General features: G+C 34.7%; 2 protein-coding genes and 1 long non-coding RNA gene across 3 annotated transcripts in view; 2 read left to right on the forward strand and 1 right to left on the reverse strand.

The window, feature by feature from the left end:
- Window positions 1-17,707, forward strand: part of PSMD1 (proteasome 26S subunit, non-ATPase 1) — a 93,231-nt gene that overhangs the window by 36,030 nt on the left and 39,494 nt on the right. The window lies entirely within an intron of this gene.
- On the forward strand, window positions 1,214-13,183 carry LOC119865961. Its single transcript, XR_005378801.1, has 3 exons — window positions 1,214-1,788; window positions 9,203-9,318; window positions 11,671-13,183. It is a non-coding gene; the product is annotated as an uncharacterized LOC119865961 (long non-coding RNA).
- Window positions 3,154-17,315, reverse strand: HTR2B (5-hydroxytryptamine receptor 2B). Its single transcript, NM_001024633.1, is given in 3 exon segments — window positions 3,154-3,908; window positions 7,817-8,017; window positions 16,967-17,315. Coding segments are annotated over 3 exon segments (1,305 nt in total).

The raw sequence follows: 17,707 nt of genomic DNA on the forward strand, positions 1-17,707 counted from the left end.
AATGTCCTTGTGTTTATGTTCTTGATGTTATAACTTCCTTAATTTTTGTCTTTTTTTTTTACTCTTTCTTTACTTTGGTTTTCCCCTTCATTAATTAATAATAAATATGAAAACAAATGAAAGGTTTTTTTCAAAATTATTTTTCTAAAGAGGTACAGTCTACTCTTTGAAGGGAAAACTAGCCTTTGTTGTCATAGGTGTGGTTAACTTCTGAAATTTGCTTTAAAATTATAGATTTCTTTTTTTATTTTTTTTTAAATTATAGATTTCTTTAAAGTATTCTGAAATCAAAGAATCAGATCAGAATGGTAAAAGTTTGTGCTCTGTTGTACTTTTTCAGAAATAGTTTATATTGGAGTTTTTATTTTCTAGAAGTAGCAATAGTAGAATTTCTCGTTAGCTAGAGAAAGATCTCTCAGCTGATTATAAGCAAAGATTTTTTTTTTTTCCAGGAATTGAAGCTAACTAGTTTAAGGGTCATATAGTTTATTTTGTAGGTATCTGTAGGTTTAAGCATATACAAAATTTGGAGACAGTATAGAGCATGTGAGAAGGTGGTCCATTTAATCTAGTTTGTCTCGAGGTAGAGCCTTGGCATTGTGAGTGCCATCTCTAGTATTTAGATGTCCTGAAACAGTTACATATACCTTCAGATATATATGATGCAGTTTGGAATACTGTTAAAGTAACTTCAGAAAACTTAATCTTATGTGACTTGGCAAGAATATAAATCTTAATATATGTCATACTTCATCATATTAGAAACTAGAACCAAAATAGATAATAATTTTTTTAGGAATGTAAATTATTTTGCCTATCTGAAATGGGCCACCCTTCATGCTCTTAAGAAATCTTAGACTGATGGGGGAAAGTGCCTAAAACTTTGAGATTTAGGGATTAAATTTGTAAGATATACTCTGTGGCAGATGACATAGAGCCCATAATATCTATTTTCTATGTTCTAGGGAAGAATTCTCCCATTTGCACAAGAATATATACCTGGTTCACTTTTGCTGAGCCTCTCCATAGCCAACACATTTCTCGAAGTAATTTTCTTTTTTTCTTTTTTTTTAATATATATTTTATTTATTTATTCATGAGAGACACAGAGAGAGAGAGGCAGAGACACAGACAGAGAGGCAGGCTATTGCAATCCAATGTGGGATTCGATCCCGATGTGAGATCATGCCCTGAGCCAAAGGCAGAAGCTCAACCGCTGAGCCACCCAGGTGTCCCTCAAAGTAATTTTCTTAAACTTAATCATTTGGAGAAGGATAGCACTAGAACAATAGGTTGAGACATAAGACATAAGAATGGTTCAGCCTATAAAGAAAGATATTTGCTGTTTTCACTGCAGACCCTCACCCTAAATTTGTTCACCATTTATGAGAATAGTGTAACTATTAAATATCTGATATAATTAGAATTGGCTACTATGGACAGACTGCCCACGTGTACTCATTCTCATAAGAACCCTATGAAATGTCGATGAGAAAATTGAGGCTCAGAGAAATTAAATAACTTTCATGTATTTAGTCAGCTAGTGACAGAGTTTGGACTTATTCCTAGATCCAGCAATACAAAATGAAATAAGGAAAGGGTGAATAAAAAATGCCAGAAGTTAACCAAGTTTTGGGGTCATTATGAGGTCATTGAAGTTTAGATTTCTGAATCAAGATCCCATGGTTCCAGTTTGCACATGTTCTTTACAGAACAAAATGAGGTTGAGGTACCCCGGAGTAATGTCATTTGCTTCCTCCTCCTTCTCTAAGTTTAGACTCGCTTCTGGTGAGTAGATACTTGGTATCAGCCACTTAACAAATAGCTCTTGTTCTGAGATCCTGTTACTTTGTGTGGTAGCCAACAACTATCCTCCCTTCCCCTTCCATCAAGACAAGTTTCCTGATGAAAGCAAAATCATGACTATGTTTAACTGAGCCAGACTGTAAATGACAATCTTGGTTTACCTCCAGATGGTGTAATTTTACGCACTCACTTTAAGTCTTCTGTGCCTGTAACTGTTGTTCTGTGTTATGCATTATGTTCTTAAGGTTTTTTATTTTGTTTTGTTTTGTTTTGTTTGTTTTTTGTTCTTAAGGTTTTGAAGAGGTTTTTTTTTTTTTAATTTTTATTTATTTATGATAGTCACACAGAGAGAGAGAGAGAGAGGCAGAGACACAGGCAGAGGGAGAAGCAGGCTCCATGCAGGGAGCCCGATGTGGGACTCGATCCCGGGTCTCCAGGATCGCGCCCTGGGCCAAAGGCAGGCACCAAACCGCTGCGCCACCCAGGGATCCCCAGGTTTTGAAGAGGTTAATGCTTTTTTTTGTCTTGTTCTGTTTCATTCTTAGCACAGATTTGCATACCATTAGAAACAAAACAATTCATTTTATGTTATTTTATTTATTTTTATTGGAGTTCAATTTGCCAACATATAGCATAACACCCAGTGCTCATCCCGCCAAGTGCCAAAACAAATTCTTATAATGACATTGTTTGTTTTTAAAACTAAAATTTGGTTGATTAATTTTATTTCATTGAATACCTTAACATTTACCCAGAGTGCTGGATTTTTTTTTTTTTTTTTTGTGGCTGTACAAAATGATTTTGAACAGCTGCAATTTTGTACTCCAGAAATGGAGTAGTTTTGTCCAAATAAAGAAAATTGCATAATCTTAATATATAACTCTTATATTAAAGAGATTACTTGATAGATGACTTAAAGCTTTTTATATAATTCTTGGTACATTTCTATCTGCTTTGTCACCCTACTCATCGTTATATTAATTAGGTGAATACCTCTATTCCTTCTTTTTTTTTTTTTTTTTTTTTTAATTTTATTTATTTATTCATGAGAGATACAGAGAGAGAGAGAGGCAGAGACACAGGCAGAGGGAGAAACAGGCTCCATGCACCGGGAGCCCGATGTGGGATTCGATCCCGGGTCTCCAGGATCGCACCCTGGGCTAAAGGCAGGCGCTAAACCGCTGCGCCACCCAGGGATCCCACCTCTATTCCTTCTATACATAACTGACTTGCTCTTCAGTTTTGTCACCTTCATTTTCTGTGATGAGAAGTGTATCTAGTAGAATGATTGAGGAAGCGTGAATGGTTGAACTGCAGAGCCTCATTGGGCTCTGGTACGTGGCAGGATTAATACCATTTCGCATTCCACGTTTCATGAAAAACTTTGAGTTCTCTGCCATTTCGGAAGTAGTTATTGCTGGAGCATTTTCTGACAGTTTTTACTGATTTCATGGCCTGGTAATTGCAGGTAATATATCGGCCAAATGCATTCCGAAATGTTTTATTGAAGAGGGTGTAAACCAAAGGATTTACTCCTGAGGAAACATAGCCTATCCACACAAATACCTCCAGAAGCATATTGAGAGTAGTCTGGTTGCAGGAATCACACAAAACTAAAGTTACATTTGTAATAAAAAAGGGACACCACATAAGCAAAAAGAGAAAAAAAACAATCCCTAGAACCTTGGAGGCTCTCTGTTCGTTGGAAATGGTCTGCATGGACTTTTTTCCAGCTGTGGACATTCTTCGCATAAGTAGGTCATCACTTGAGCTGGGCAGAGTTCTGTCTTTGTGGGAACCATCCAGCATTGCCACCTTTTCAGGTGACGAGCAAGGTGTTTCATTCCTTCGGAAAGCTGTAGACACAGTCAGCCATGTTAGGCATGGAGGTGGCTTGTTTTTGACCAAGGAAGCTTTCTTCTGTAAAGCACGGATAGTGAGAAAGTAGGTGACAATCATGATTGCCAGAGGTGTAAAAAAGGCAGCCAGTGAGCCATACAGCATGAAGTTGCCAAAACGATCCTTTGTCAGCACACAGGTGATGTTGCTTGGGTTACTCCGATCAGTTTCTATCCCTCTAATAGGGACTGGAATGGCAATGCCTAAGGAAGAGAAAATAATATAAATGAAGTTAAATTTATGACCTTTGACTCTTAGAGTTTATCTTAGTGACTTTTTGTGGTTACTGTATTGTCATTCCTAGTACACACAATGTGGAATCTCAAAGCATTTAATCAAGGGAAGATTTAACAACAAATGAAAGCTAAGTAAGCAGACCTGCTGTTTTTAAACAGATTGATTGGTCATTTTAAGTTTATAATTTAAGCTTCCCTAAAGCTGTAGTATATCCATGAAATAAGACAGAATGTCTTCACTTATTCTCATTTCTCATACTCTGTGTTTGTTGCTCTATCCCAGGTTAAGGGAAAGGAATTCAGGAGAGAATTTGCTTTATTTTTATAATCGAATGTAGTTGATTTAAAGGGAGTACATTCATGCAGTATCTTAATTCTAGATATATATCTATTATCTTTGAGGCTACAGAGTTTCATTTGACAGACATTTTTAGTTTTTGAAGTTTATGAATGTCTTAATCTTTTCCTCTGATGACTTAGGGAAAACTAAGGGGAGTTCATTGTTTTTTTTTAAAAATGCTACTTAAAAATTAATAAAATTAATTTTCAAATTGAAGGTTCCTGTAACAGATATGAAAGAAATGTATCTTGTGCTAATTTTCTAATACTTTAAATATCATGAAGTGGGTACTTAAATATGATCTTGCGTAGTGAGTTAGCTTATTAGAAAGACAAGCACACAAGTGTCATCCTAAATCCTTTCCCTTTGAAACAGCAAATTCTTAAAAAGAAGTCTGAATTGACTGATCTTTAAAAACTTTTAGAATCCTTGAGTTTTTTATGAATCTCATAGCACTACAGCCTTTTTATGGTAGCTGAATAACCTTTGACAGAAATAATTTCCTCAGATCCTTTCTAACAGGGAGGTTACTGCCTTTTCTACTTTTCCTCAAGACCACCACCAGAAAGAGGATTCTGTATACTTACTGTTCTATGCTAGAGGTTAGCACATTATAGCTTGAGGGCCGAACCTGGCCTGAATTCTGGTTTTGTAAATTTTGTTGGAACACAGCCATACCCATTTGTTAACAAATTGTTTATGACTGCTTTTACTCCACTGCTGCAGTGTTGGGTAGTTGTGACTGAAATCATTAAGAGCTTGCAAGCCCAAAATATTTACTATCTTGCCCTTTACAAGAAAAGTTGGCTGACCCCTGGACTACCCTGTTATTTCTTTCTTTCTTTCTTTCTTTCTTTCTTTCTTTCTTTCTTTCTTTCTTTCTTTCTTTCTTTCTTTCTTTTTTTTTAAGATTTTATTTATTTATTCATAAGAGACACAGAGAGGCAGAGAACAGGCAGAGGGAGAAGCAGGCTCCATTCAGGGAGCCCGACGTGGGACTCGATCCTGGGAGTCCAGGATCATGCCCTGGGCCAGAGGGGCAGGCAATAAACCGCTGAGCCACCCAGGGATCCCTACCTTGTTATTTCTAAGAGATCGTTATGCTGTTCTTTCCCCCCAGAGCCCTTCCCTTTTGAGGTCTGTTTAATCTGCTTACACCACTCTGTTTTCCATCCAGGACATCTGTTCATCTTCCTCAATGGATTCAGCACCTTGCTATATAGCCTTCCTTTGCACTGTTCCACTGCTCTTACCTTCCTTGACTTGATCTCATTGATGACCCTTCTGACACCTTCATTTTATGTCTGTTGAACTCCACTCTAATTTCTCTTATTATTTTTAAAATTTTAATTCCAGTGTAATTAAAATACAGTGTTATTAGTTTCGGGTGTATCAGCCCTCATTATTTTTTGTATTCGTGAAGCCATCCATAAGCCCTCTTAAAACTGTCCCATATCTAAAACCATGAACTTTGATTTTTCCCTTTCTTGTCCTGCTGCTCTCCATTACTGTGAGACTTCTTTTTACTATCTTGACCTTTAGTCCATTCTTCCTTCTCTATTTTCACATTCCATTAATCTCTTTCAAGACTCACATTACCTTCTCAACCAGCTTGGTGGTCCGTAAATAACATAAGTATTAGTTATATATAACATAAGTATAGTTAGTATATCAAGTTTTCACTGGTACTTTTTATACCCTTATCCCCTTAATCTTTCATTCTTTACTATTTGCCAGGGCTTACCTAGGATAACTAAGTCCAGAAGAAGTGAGCTTTTTTTTAGCACTTTGCAGAATTTAAAAACCGAACTAACCCTAACATCTGCTTTTTCTTTTACAAAGTTACTAAATTGTCTCTGGTCCTACAAAACAAATGTGATGAAAGGAACAGTGTTGATCTTGACCTTGGTGCCAAAAAGTTGTTAATAATCTTTAAGCCAACTATTTAAAACCTCTAGGTTTCTTATCTATAAAAGGAAAAAGGAAAAAGGAAAAAGTGAATTTATAAAATCCCTTCCAAAGCTATAAATCTGAGGTCTTCTTTTTATTCTTTTCCTTCTGCATACTAACACTTTATATTAATCTAATTTATTATCTGCCTTCCTTGAACATAAAAACTCTTTATTTATCTTTATATTCCTGTTTCTTAGTATATCATAGGTAATCAACAAAGGCTTGATCTGTTTATGAATTCATGGGATCTAGCCTTAATTGAGGCATCCCTTCTAAGACTGTTTATTGGCTTGAACATATTCATGGTTTCAAATGTCTTAGTTCTTAAGGATCATTTCTCCTGTCTTCTCTCTGCCTTTTCCTCATTTCTCCCACCCTACCCCAAAACACACACTCACACCCACACCTCATACTATCTACCCTGTCCTCTCCCTTATGTCAGTGAACTTACCAAAGATATGGGACTTTTGGCATGAGCTATTCTAGTTTCCCTCCTTTCCACTCTACGTTTTGGTGACTATTAGCCATTATCTCCCAAGCTCTTTGTCTGGCTTCTTTTGGGGGGGGACTTCTGCTCTGTCAGTGTCTACCCCCAAAACTAGCCTATCTCACTGTTTGCAAATCTGTTCATTTTAAATAGACTTTTCCTTGACCCTACTTTCTTCCCAAGCCAGAGTAGTAACACTCCTTATTTTTACCTCCCTGGTATTATTTCAGGAATATAAAAATCACTCATTATCTTGCTTTCCTTGTTTTCCTTTTGTATTCCAGATCTCTCTTAATTTTTTTTTTTTTGGAAGAAATTAATCTGCTAGTCACACTATTAATGATCATAGTAATTGTGAATCTGTTTTTCTAATATTAGCTTATAAGAAGTTTGGGTTACTTACGCTGTATTTCATGCTAAGATACTCTATTATAGCAGCTATCTTTGAGCATTAAAGATGGGCACAGGGGCATAAGACAGTTTAGAAGAAATAGTATTTTTCTTCTGTAAATCATTTCTGAGTATCACTTGCATCTCCCTTAAAACCTCTGATTAAACATCTATCTAAAACACTTATGTAGACACTTACTGCCTTTATTCTATACACATATTGGCCTCCAAGATGAATTTATGATCTTTAATACCTGCATACAAAATGTTTGGGTTTTTTTTTTTTTTACTCTTTTCCTATCTTCTTAAGTGTGACCAAAGATTTTATTTTATTGTTACTTTAATATAGTTTTGAGATTTTGGATGCTGCCTAGACCTTAATGATCTGTTGACAAAAATGAAAAGTGTTTTTAGGCTTAGTCTTTTTGCATGTCAAGATCAAAGCAAGAAGATATCTCAGTAAACATTGTGAAGATGGTTCTTTCTGAGGACATGAGCTTTTTGCTTTTTTGCATGTGTTGCTGATAGTATGGTTTAGAAGCTATGTGATGACGTGGCATAAGGAGCTTGTGTTGGTATATCAGTAATCTGCCTTGACCTCTCTTGTTGAGTTTCACAGACTACCAAGCCTGGTATTTTTCTTACCCAAAAGAAACCAAAAGCTATTTATTTACCCCACTCCACACCCTGCTGTTCCCCACATACCTATTGAAATTAACCATACCACTGTAATCTTGATGAATGCTGTAGCTCGTGAGTTACTTTGATTGGCCTGGATTGGCTTTTTGATGGCTATATAACGATCCACAGAAATGGCACAGAGATGCATGATGGATGCAGTAGAGAAAAGAACATCAAGAAATAACCAGGCAGGGCATAGAACAAGTGGGAGGGGCCATATAGTCTCTGAAAAACAAAACAAAAACATTCTCCTGCAAAATGACAGTCTTCAATCTGCACTTTATTTTTAAAGTGATACATATTTTTATTATTGTTGTTGTTTACCTGAAATTTTATGACTTAGCCTCCACAAGACATCCAACTTAAGGTAATGGAGTTAGTAATATTAAGTATATTTCTGTAAATGATACCTTTTAAATACATTTTCTATTTTGTATAATAATCACAGTGCCCTTTTTCAAAATCAGTTTAGCATTTTTAGCATTAATTTGATTGTTGCTCTTTTGTCTGTTTCTTTTGTGATCTTTTAAAATTTTTCACATAGTTGCAACTGGAACTTAACCTTGCTAGTCAAATAAAATTAATTTTTAAGCTGCTTTTGTATGAAAAGAATATATTTTACCATATAGAGGAAGCAGTGTAATGTGGCAAAAAGTATTAGAATGAGAGTTTTAGTGAAACCTAGGATTTGGCTCATTTCTACCAATAACTGGCAGCATGATCTTTATTTATAGCAGACTCTCATTTGGTGAAATAATTAAGTGGAATGATTTGACTTTTCTTTTTGACAGAAGTAGTTCCAAAATAAAGTTTGCAAAAGGAATGGCTTCAGATTATTCTGAAGACAAATGGATTGTTATCCTTTCATATTCCATAATTCAGTCCTGTCACTGGGGACCCAGTTTAAAGAGCAAGTCTCAAGATTAAACATACTACTTACTTTATGTAACAAACTCTTATAAAAAGAAAGTATTTATACTTCATACAGTCTTATTAAGTACTTGAGAAATACTGACTTTGAAAAATTTAAGATTTTGGATATGATACTATCCTACATAGCTTTCCAATAAATTTATTTAGACAAGTATCTATATACATATGGGTTAATATATTGTATATTATTCATAACCCAGGATATACATATTGCAGTTCTAAAACAGCTAAAATTTATTTTAGGGTTTGCCCTAGAATATTTCAGTTAGAATCCACTTTACTAACACACACACACACACACACACACACACACACACACACAATTTTAGACCTTGCTATAAAAGCAAATTACCTCTGTATAGAACAAATGCTATATATGTGAGATTATCTAAATCCTTTTTACAGTTTAATTGTATGTTCACTGACAAAGTATAAACTACTTTTCCTGGTTTTTGCATGTTTATCTGACTTTGACAGGTATAAAATCATTGGGTTGATTGAAGAAAGATCAAGATGTCATTTTAGGATTTCAGAACACCAAGAAACTCCAGTTGTAAACTGTTCGAATTCAAGAAGCCTGGGGGTGGAGAGAGGTTAGCATCCCAGACCCCTCCCCCACAAAAAAAAGACTATCACTTAGAGAGTTTTGAGATTGACTTGAATATGTTTTTTTCCAAAGTATGCAAATAAATGAGGAGTATTGTTTTAGAAGACTGGGAAACATTGTGTCTTGGGTCTTAAAAGATACACCTACATTTGTTCACTGGTGTAGGATAAGCACTTAGAAAGCCTCATAGAAAGGAATATATGAGAGACATCTCAAAATAAATCTATGGCAGAGAAATCTTTAGAAAGAATCTAATCCAAAAAAAAAAAAAAAAAACCAGAAAGAATCTAATCAATTAGATTTTTCTTCCTCTTAGTCATAGTTTTCAGAGTCTCTGTTGATAAGTAGAAAAGGACTTTGGACAGTGAAAGGCAACAATGGACCTCAGCTTAAGCAAACTAACAGTTCAAGTAGAGTGAAAAAAAAAACACATGATAGCATTTCGCAGTGGAAACTACTTGAAATGAGACTACATTTCTAACTATCCTGCAGTTCTACATTTAGGACTGAGCAGAAGATAGAAAAATACTCATCTCTAGAGCTACAAGAGATACTGATTATAGTTTTAAACTGGCATATTTAGCTTTTCTAACTATGTTTGTTTTTAAATTAAGATCTCAAAAATTTTAGTTATAAATCTAGTAGCCATGAGCAGGAAGCCACAATAGAACTCTCATGTAAGAAGTACATGTCTTTGGAAAATAGTATGACTTATATATTCCTAATTGTGGGCTAATAGAGAAAGCTCTTTAGTGCTCTTTAAGCCTGTGAAGCTTGATTAGGCTTACTTTCCAACAGAATGAGTTTAGTTTATAAACTCCCAATTTTGGGATGCAAAGTAGATTCTGAAATTAATGCAGATTACTAGAATTGTATTATTTTGGTCAGTACTTACTGCTAACAGTAGAAATACTGAGACATGATAGAGAATTTTCTTTTCTTTCTTCTTTTTTTTTTTTAAATATTTTATTTATTTATTCATGAGAGACGCACAGAGAGAGAGAGAGAGAGAGGCAGAGACACAGGCAGAGGGAGAAGCAGGCTCCATACAGGGAGCCTGACATGGGACTTGATCTTTAAGTAAGGAGACTGTGGTATGAGGTTTAGGATTGAGAGAGATGGATCTTCATGATTAACCTTTATAATTGCAAATTTCGTGAAGATACTAGTCAATAGACTTTTTATGAAAAGAACATAAAAGTAATATAACTGCATTAAATTTATAGAAACCTTTTCTATAAAACAAAACAAAACAAAAAGCTTGTCTGCCTAAATAGATTGAGGTAATCTAAGAATTTATACAAATTAAAAACAGTTCTAGACATTCTCAGGTTATAAAGGGATTTTCCCTAGTCCAGATACTTTCATTTCTATAATTCTTTTCAGTTAGTATTAATTTGATAGGCTCAAGGTCAGAAAAGTTTCTTACTATTCAGAATAACTAAAAAAGGTTTAGTTGGTTTGGTGTGAGTAGGGTAACTTTCCAAAACTTTGTTATTTTTATTAGGAGTTTTTTTTTTTTTTTTTTTCTTTTAAGATTTTATTTGTTTGTTCATGACAGAAACACAGAGAGAGGCAGAGACACAGGCAGAGGGAGAAGCAGGCTCCATGCCGGGAGCCCGATGTGGGACTCAATCCTGGGACCCCAGGATCATGCCCTGGGCTGAAGGCAGATGCCCAACCACTGAGCCACCCAGGCATCCCTTTTATTAGGAGTTTTAATTGTTTTAAGGATTTAAAATTTCATTTATTTGTTGTAATGTATTATGTCCAGCTTATTTCCATAAGAGTTTACTATACTATTTAAAATGGACCAGTTACAAATTTATATAAAAAGAAAAGTATATACCTTTCTCATATATATGAGAGTCAGTATAAGAAATAAGTTATCAGGTACGTGAACTAAATTAATTACTGCTGTTCTGGGGCTCTGAGTTTTGTTTTTTGTTTTGTTTTGTTTTTTTCATAAAAGCTAAGACAAAAAAAGGGAAAACTATTAAATTATACATAGTATTTGTTGTCTCACAGAAAGTACACAAAATTTCTTTGAAAAACCTACTTCAGGGCAGCCCCAGTGGCGCAGCGATTTAGCGCTGCCTGCAGCCCAGGGTGCAGTCCTGGAGACATGGGATCGAGTCCCATGTCGGGCTCCCTGCATGGAGCCTGCTTCTCCCTCTGCCTGTGTCTCTGCCTATCTCTCTCTCTCTCTCTCTCTCTCTCTCTCTTTCTCTCTCTCTCTCTCTATGAATAAATAAATTTTTAAAAAATGAAAAAAAAAAGAAAAACCTACTTCTTCCTTTACCTTCTCCCAAATTAATCTTTTTTTTTTTTTTTTAAGATTTTATTTATTCATTCAGAAGAGACACCAGAGAGAGAGAGAGGCAGAGACAGGAGAAGCAGGTTCCATGCAAGGAGCCCGATACAGGACTCAATCCCGGGACTCCAGGATCACGCTCTGAGCCGAAGGCAGATAGACGCTCAACCACTGAGCCACCCATAAGTCCCTCCCAAATTAAAGAGGAATTTAATTTCAATAAGATTTGAATAATAGCACTTCTATGACTGCCTGAAATAATGACAGATCAGTAATTATAGGAGGAAAACAAATCTTGTGAGTCTTGGGTTATAGATCATTATTTATCCAAAAAAATTAATAGCACAAATGTTTTGTTGTTAAAATGAAAACTTGCATGCTTCAGGTACCACCATACATAAAAAGTGGTAATTTTGCCATTCAGTTACATCACTTTCTGTTTGTCTCCAGACAGGGTTCAGCAACTTCATAGGCATGGGCCTAGGTCCAATATCTTTCTCAGCAAAGAGATCTTGCAATCATCTCAAAGAGTCATACAAGTACTGGTTAAGAACCGAGTATTCTGTATCATTTAATATGAAATATAACTTTAAAAAATATTTTGTTCTGCCTTGTCCCAAGAGAAAACTCTATGGCTGTCTTGTTAGGTAGAGTTATTTTGAGGTAAATGTTGGCTCTTTGCCAAATATGACTGTTTTGGTTGATATAATTTCTCATTCCGATGTCCTCTCTTGTAAACTAGGAATAATGATGATGATAACCAATTTTATAGGATTGCTTTGAAGATTAAATGCAATAATATAAAGTGTTTAGAACAATGTCTGGCATAGAGAAAGCACTCAATAAATGTTAGTTCTTATTACTAATATTGTTTGACAGAAACTGGCCAACTAGCCGACCCATTAAAACACTCCTACTTAGAAATGTTAAGTCATATTATCACTGCAAAATCAGTATGTTTGACCTCCTGCCCACTGTAGCAAGAATGCATGTATCCAGTTGAACTTGAAGTTGTACTCTTTTTAAAAAGGCATGAAAACATGTTTATCTTTTAATTTGTCATGAAAGTATGCCTTTTACTCTCTTTCTTTATATATATACACATAAATAGCAAACATAAATATCTGTATGTATTGCCATGCTTGTCTTTTTACTTTTTAATTATTTATTTTGCTGTCTTTTTAACTGATATAAAAACCTGAGTTTTTTTAACCAGAAACTCCCATTTCTTAGTGAGATGGACTCATGTGATCTGAAACCTGCTTTCTCTTGGGCAAGTTTTTAGTTTGAAAGCTGAGTAATGTGATTAGTTCAGAAAATAATTAAAATTGGTCTGTAAATCTGAGACCTAAGATATTTGCCTTTTGAGGATTTAAATGACTGTATTTTTAGCTATCCTAAGAGAGTTGTGCCTGGAGTTTACCAAGGTAAATGAATATATTAGAGTAGGACAAATCCTAAATAGCTTAATATCCAAAAAGGACATAGTTCTCAAACCGCCCCCCCCCTTTTTTTTTTAAGATTTTATTTATTTATTCATGAGAGACACAGAGAGAGAGGCAGAGACACAGGCAGAGGGAGAAGCAGGCTCCATCCATACAGGGAGCCTGATGCGGAACTCAATCCCAGGACTCCAGGATCACAACCTGAGCTGAAGGCAGACAGACGCTCAACTGCTGAGCCACCCAGGCGTCCGTCCCATGCCCATTTCTTTTCATCTTTATCTTCCAGAAAAAGAGACCGATCAGTGCTTCGGTTTTTATTATCAAGCTTCTGTTTTCTTTTTGTTGTCGTTTTCCCATTACATTTGAGCATATAAAATATTTTGGGAGTAAATGTCTAATATGATAGTGTTTTAAATGTTTCAAGTGATTAATACTTAAGAAATTGTTTTCTTGATTTTTTAAATTTCTACTTTCCAAAAAGAAGTGCCTTTAATTGCTTTTCTCCCTTATTTAAGAATTGTAGAGCAGCATTTCACTGCTTAAATAACTGATTTTTTTTTCTTTTACTGCTGTACATGTTTCATCTCTGGTCAGACTCACATCTAAACTAAATCATAGGGATCCCTGGATGGCACAGCGGTTTGGCACCTGCCTTTGTCCCAGGGCGCGATCCTGGAGACCCGGGATCGAGTCCCACGTCGGGCTCCCGGTGCTTGGAGCCTGCTTCTCCCTCTGCCTATGTCTCTGCCTCTCTCTCTCTCTCTCTCTGTGACTATCATAAATAAATAAAAATTAAAAAAAAAAAAACTAAATCATATATACTCTTTTTATACTCTACTAATACTTGCCAGTCATTAGTGCCTATTATGTATTGGGCCTTAGTTGACCATTTCACATTGCATAGCCTGCAATGTGTAAGATTCATCATACCTGTTTTACAGACAAGGTGATTGAACCTGATGTGTTAAGTGACTTGTCTAAGCCAGCACAGGAGAACCAGGATTCAATGCCTGCAGTGTCTTGATTCAGACCTCTATCTTTCAGCCACTTTATTTTATACACCCTCTGCCAGCGCTACCACAGATGCTGTTTCAACTTTAATCCTGAAACATGGATTAAAACTTAAGTTATAAATAAACCAGTAATGACCAAACACTATATTTTCTCCTTTCACATTTTAATCATTTATTTAATGAGAGAAGGGAAAGTTCAGAGAAGTTCTTAAACTGTGAACATCCTGTCTTTTTTATATTGGCATATGCTGTTCTGTTTTCCTTTGCATCCTACTCAAGTATTTCTCAATGCCTTCTGAGTAGGCATTTTCGAGCCTTATGTTATAAGCTACTAACTTGTGAATTTTCGAAATTATACATAAGACAGTTAAAACTAGACCTATGAATAAAGGTTAGGTCTAGTGCTCCCAGAGTGAAAGAAGTGACAGAAAAACTGACACAGATATCAGAGTTCATTTGAGAGACCATGTTAGGCCTCTTATCATAATCTTGGTAAAAAGTGGAAATTCTGTTTTTAAAGTTATACTGCTCTTTTTTTAAAACTTAACTTTATTAAAACATTAGCTTATGTAAAGTTTCTTTTATTCCTTTCATTAAATTTCCCTGAGATCATTAAAATCACTCATACCACTCAGTGGTAGTTAATTTTTTATGTTTACAGAATCAGGGACACTTTTGTTTGTTTGTATAGACTTCAGAAGTTCATAAGATTATTTCTATAATGAGATAAAAAGATATAAAATCTCCTGCCTTTTAAAGTTATCAGAAATTCTTATAAATGCATTAATTTAGAAAGTCTTTGTATTTGTTAACATGTAAAGGGCTTTAAACCTTAGTATTTGAAGTTAGTATGAATTTATAATATATGCAGTTCTAGTTTATGAATGCTTCCTTTGGACCTTTTTAGAGGGCAGAGTATGCAGTTTTTCATAGAAATAGGATAATGTTTTTAATAATGAATTTAATGCAATAATTTTTAAATAGTGGTTAAGTTCCCAGGTTATTTTTTAAAAATTGAATCCCCCTGTAGAGCTTAGTTACTGATAGTAAAAGTGTTTGGGATTATAAAGGATTTTATTTTATTTTATTTTATTTTATTTTATTTTTAAGATTTTATTTATTTTTTCATGAGAGACACACACAGAGAGAGAGAGAGGGAGGGAGGGAGGGAGAGAGAGAGAGGCAGAGACACCAGAGGAGGGAGAAGCTGGCTTCATGCCTGGAGCCCGACGTGGGACTCGATCCCAGTACCCCAGGATCACGCCCTGGGACGAAGGCAGGCACTAAACCACTAAGCCACCCAGGGACCCCCTGGCCCCAGACTCCCAGCTTAAATATAAGCTTAGTTGTCAGCTCCAAATACCTACTCTTTTCCTGTGGACTACAGGAATTATCTCTCTTACCTGTTTTTGTGTTTTATTAGGTCATATCATGTTGTACCAAATTATTCAAAAAGTTATAAATTTATAAAAGAGAAGAGGATAAATAGTACTATTAAAGAGACCATTAAAACTATAGATCCTTACTGCTTGTTCTGCTACAAAATTAATTAATTTATTTATTTATTTATTTATTTATTTATTTATTATTATTATTTTTTATTTTTTGCTACAGAATTTAAAGCCTGGGTTAGATGTTAATTTAGAATGGAAAGTTTCAGCCTGTCACCATCTGATATTTGGGGATTCAAATACTTAATTTTAGATATCATTCTACACTTAAAAATCTAAGATTTAAACCTAAATATAATATTTTTATTGGAGTTTTTGTTTTCCTTCTAATATGTATTCTAGTTAAATAAACTTTATTTCTGTAACCTGAAATATTTTTTTCCTCACCGTATAAATTTCAAGAAGCCCTATCTTCTGCAAATAATCATTTTTCTTAAGCAGTTAAAGAATAGAATATCAATTTTTGCCGAGCATTGACTAAGTATCCTCTTACTGCTTATTCTTAGAAACCCTCATAATTTATCAGCAATTATTTGTATTTACCCAAATTCTATAACTAGCAAGAATACACATAAATGAAAACTACTTAATTTTAATATTATCTTTTTTTTCATTATCTTTTTTATTATAACAAAGCTATATATATCTTGATATTGTATATCAAGCTACATTATTATAACTCTGGTTTCGGTCACTTGTTTTAATAATTTTTAATAAATTATTTTTAATAATTTTTTTTAGGTCAGTTTTCTTGTATCAAGGACGTGAATGGTTAGAAATCATAAAAATTAAATAGATGAATCATCTCTTAGGACACTGTGAACCAGACCATTTCCTTTAGCAACTAAACATAATATTTTCTTAATATGACACATATGTAAGAATTAGGTTTAAGTTTAAAGTACACAAACAATAAAGGAATATAACACATTTTTAGGACAATTCCAATTTTAAATTGGAGTTTAGTGATTCAAATTGGAATTGAGTGATTTCAAAGATTTTTTTCGTTAATAAATAACCCAGAGCATACCTGTCATGGGAGTGTCCTAGTTGTTGCTTTATCAAGGGGAAAAAGTATTAATAATGGGAAAGTTAAAGTATAAGTCCATTCTTCACTATAATTTTTAAGTGACGAACACAGAATCTATGAATAATGTTAACCTGGATAACTTTTTAAATGGTTAGATGACTGATTAGACTTTCATTAGATGAGTAGGGAAGGAGTAGAATTGTTTCTAAGAAATTATTTTTTGTTCTTTAATACATTATTAACTATAGAAAATGATGGAAACAAAGGACTGTTCACTCACTGTATCTTTAAATGGTCCATCTTTAAAGACTGAGTATTCATTTCTCTAATAGTATATTTTAGTTCTCTGGTTTGATATCAGGAACAAAGTGAAATACTTACCAAACATTATTGTCAAAAGGGCAATCGGCATCACAAACAATCCAACTAGCAGATCAGCCACTGCTAGGGACATTAGAAAATAATTGATAGCATACTGCAGCTTTTTTTCCAGTGAAATAGCCAGAATAACCAGGATGTTCCCACCAATTGTGGGTATTATCACCGTGAGTATCAGAAGAGCTGCCCACTGTGGTTTCTTTCCCTGTTGCTCACCAGTCTGTTTCATTTCCTCTGGTATCGATTCTGTTTGTAATCCAGACCAGTTAGCAAAGATTAAGTGATGAAAGGAGCTCTGCAAAATGTGCTCAGGAATTGTGCTCTGTTCTGATATTCTATAAGAGATGGCCATTCGCTGTTTTTGTGTGATATGATCCACTTCTGGTCAGCATGGTCGATAGCTAAGCTGGTCATCTGCTTTTTAAAGACATTGTACCCAGGCCAAACACTCAAAACCAAAGTTGACTCCTTCTTTTAAAAAAATTTTCAGGTTCTCTAAAATGAGAGCGTGCATGCATCTGTTCTTTTCTGTAGGTAAGGCCCAAGGGTTTAGCCTTCTGCAGACGCTCTGATTTCAGAATGTTTAGTGAAAGAAACTGGTAGCTGTGAAAGAAAAACTGTTTATTAGTTTCTCTGCTGTAGTGGTAGATTCATGTTTGAATTTGAATGCCAATGAGTCCCAAGAGTTCCCCCTAGATATAAAATATGTAGATTACATTATTTTATTTTGTTATTTTCAAGAAA

This window comes from Canis lupus, chromosome 25 (genome assembly GCF_011100685.1).
Source record: "Canis lupus familiaris isolate Mischka breed German Shepherd chromosome 25, alternate assembly UU_Cfam_GSD_1.0, whole genome shotgun sequence".
NCBI lineage: Eukaryota > Metazoa > Chordata > Mammalia > Carnivora > Canidae > Canis > Canis lupus.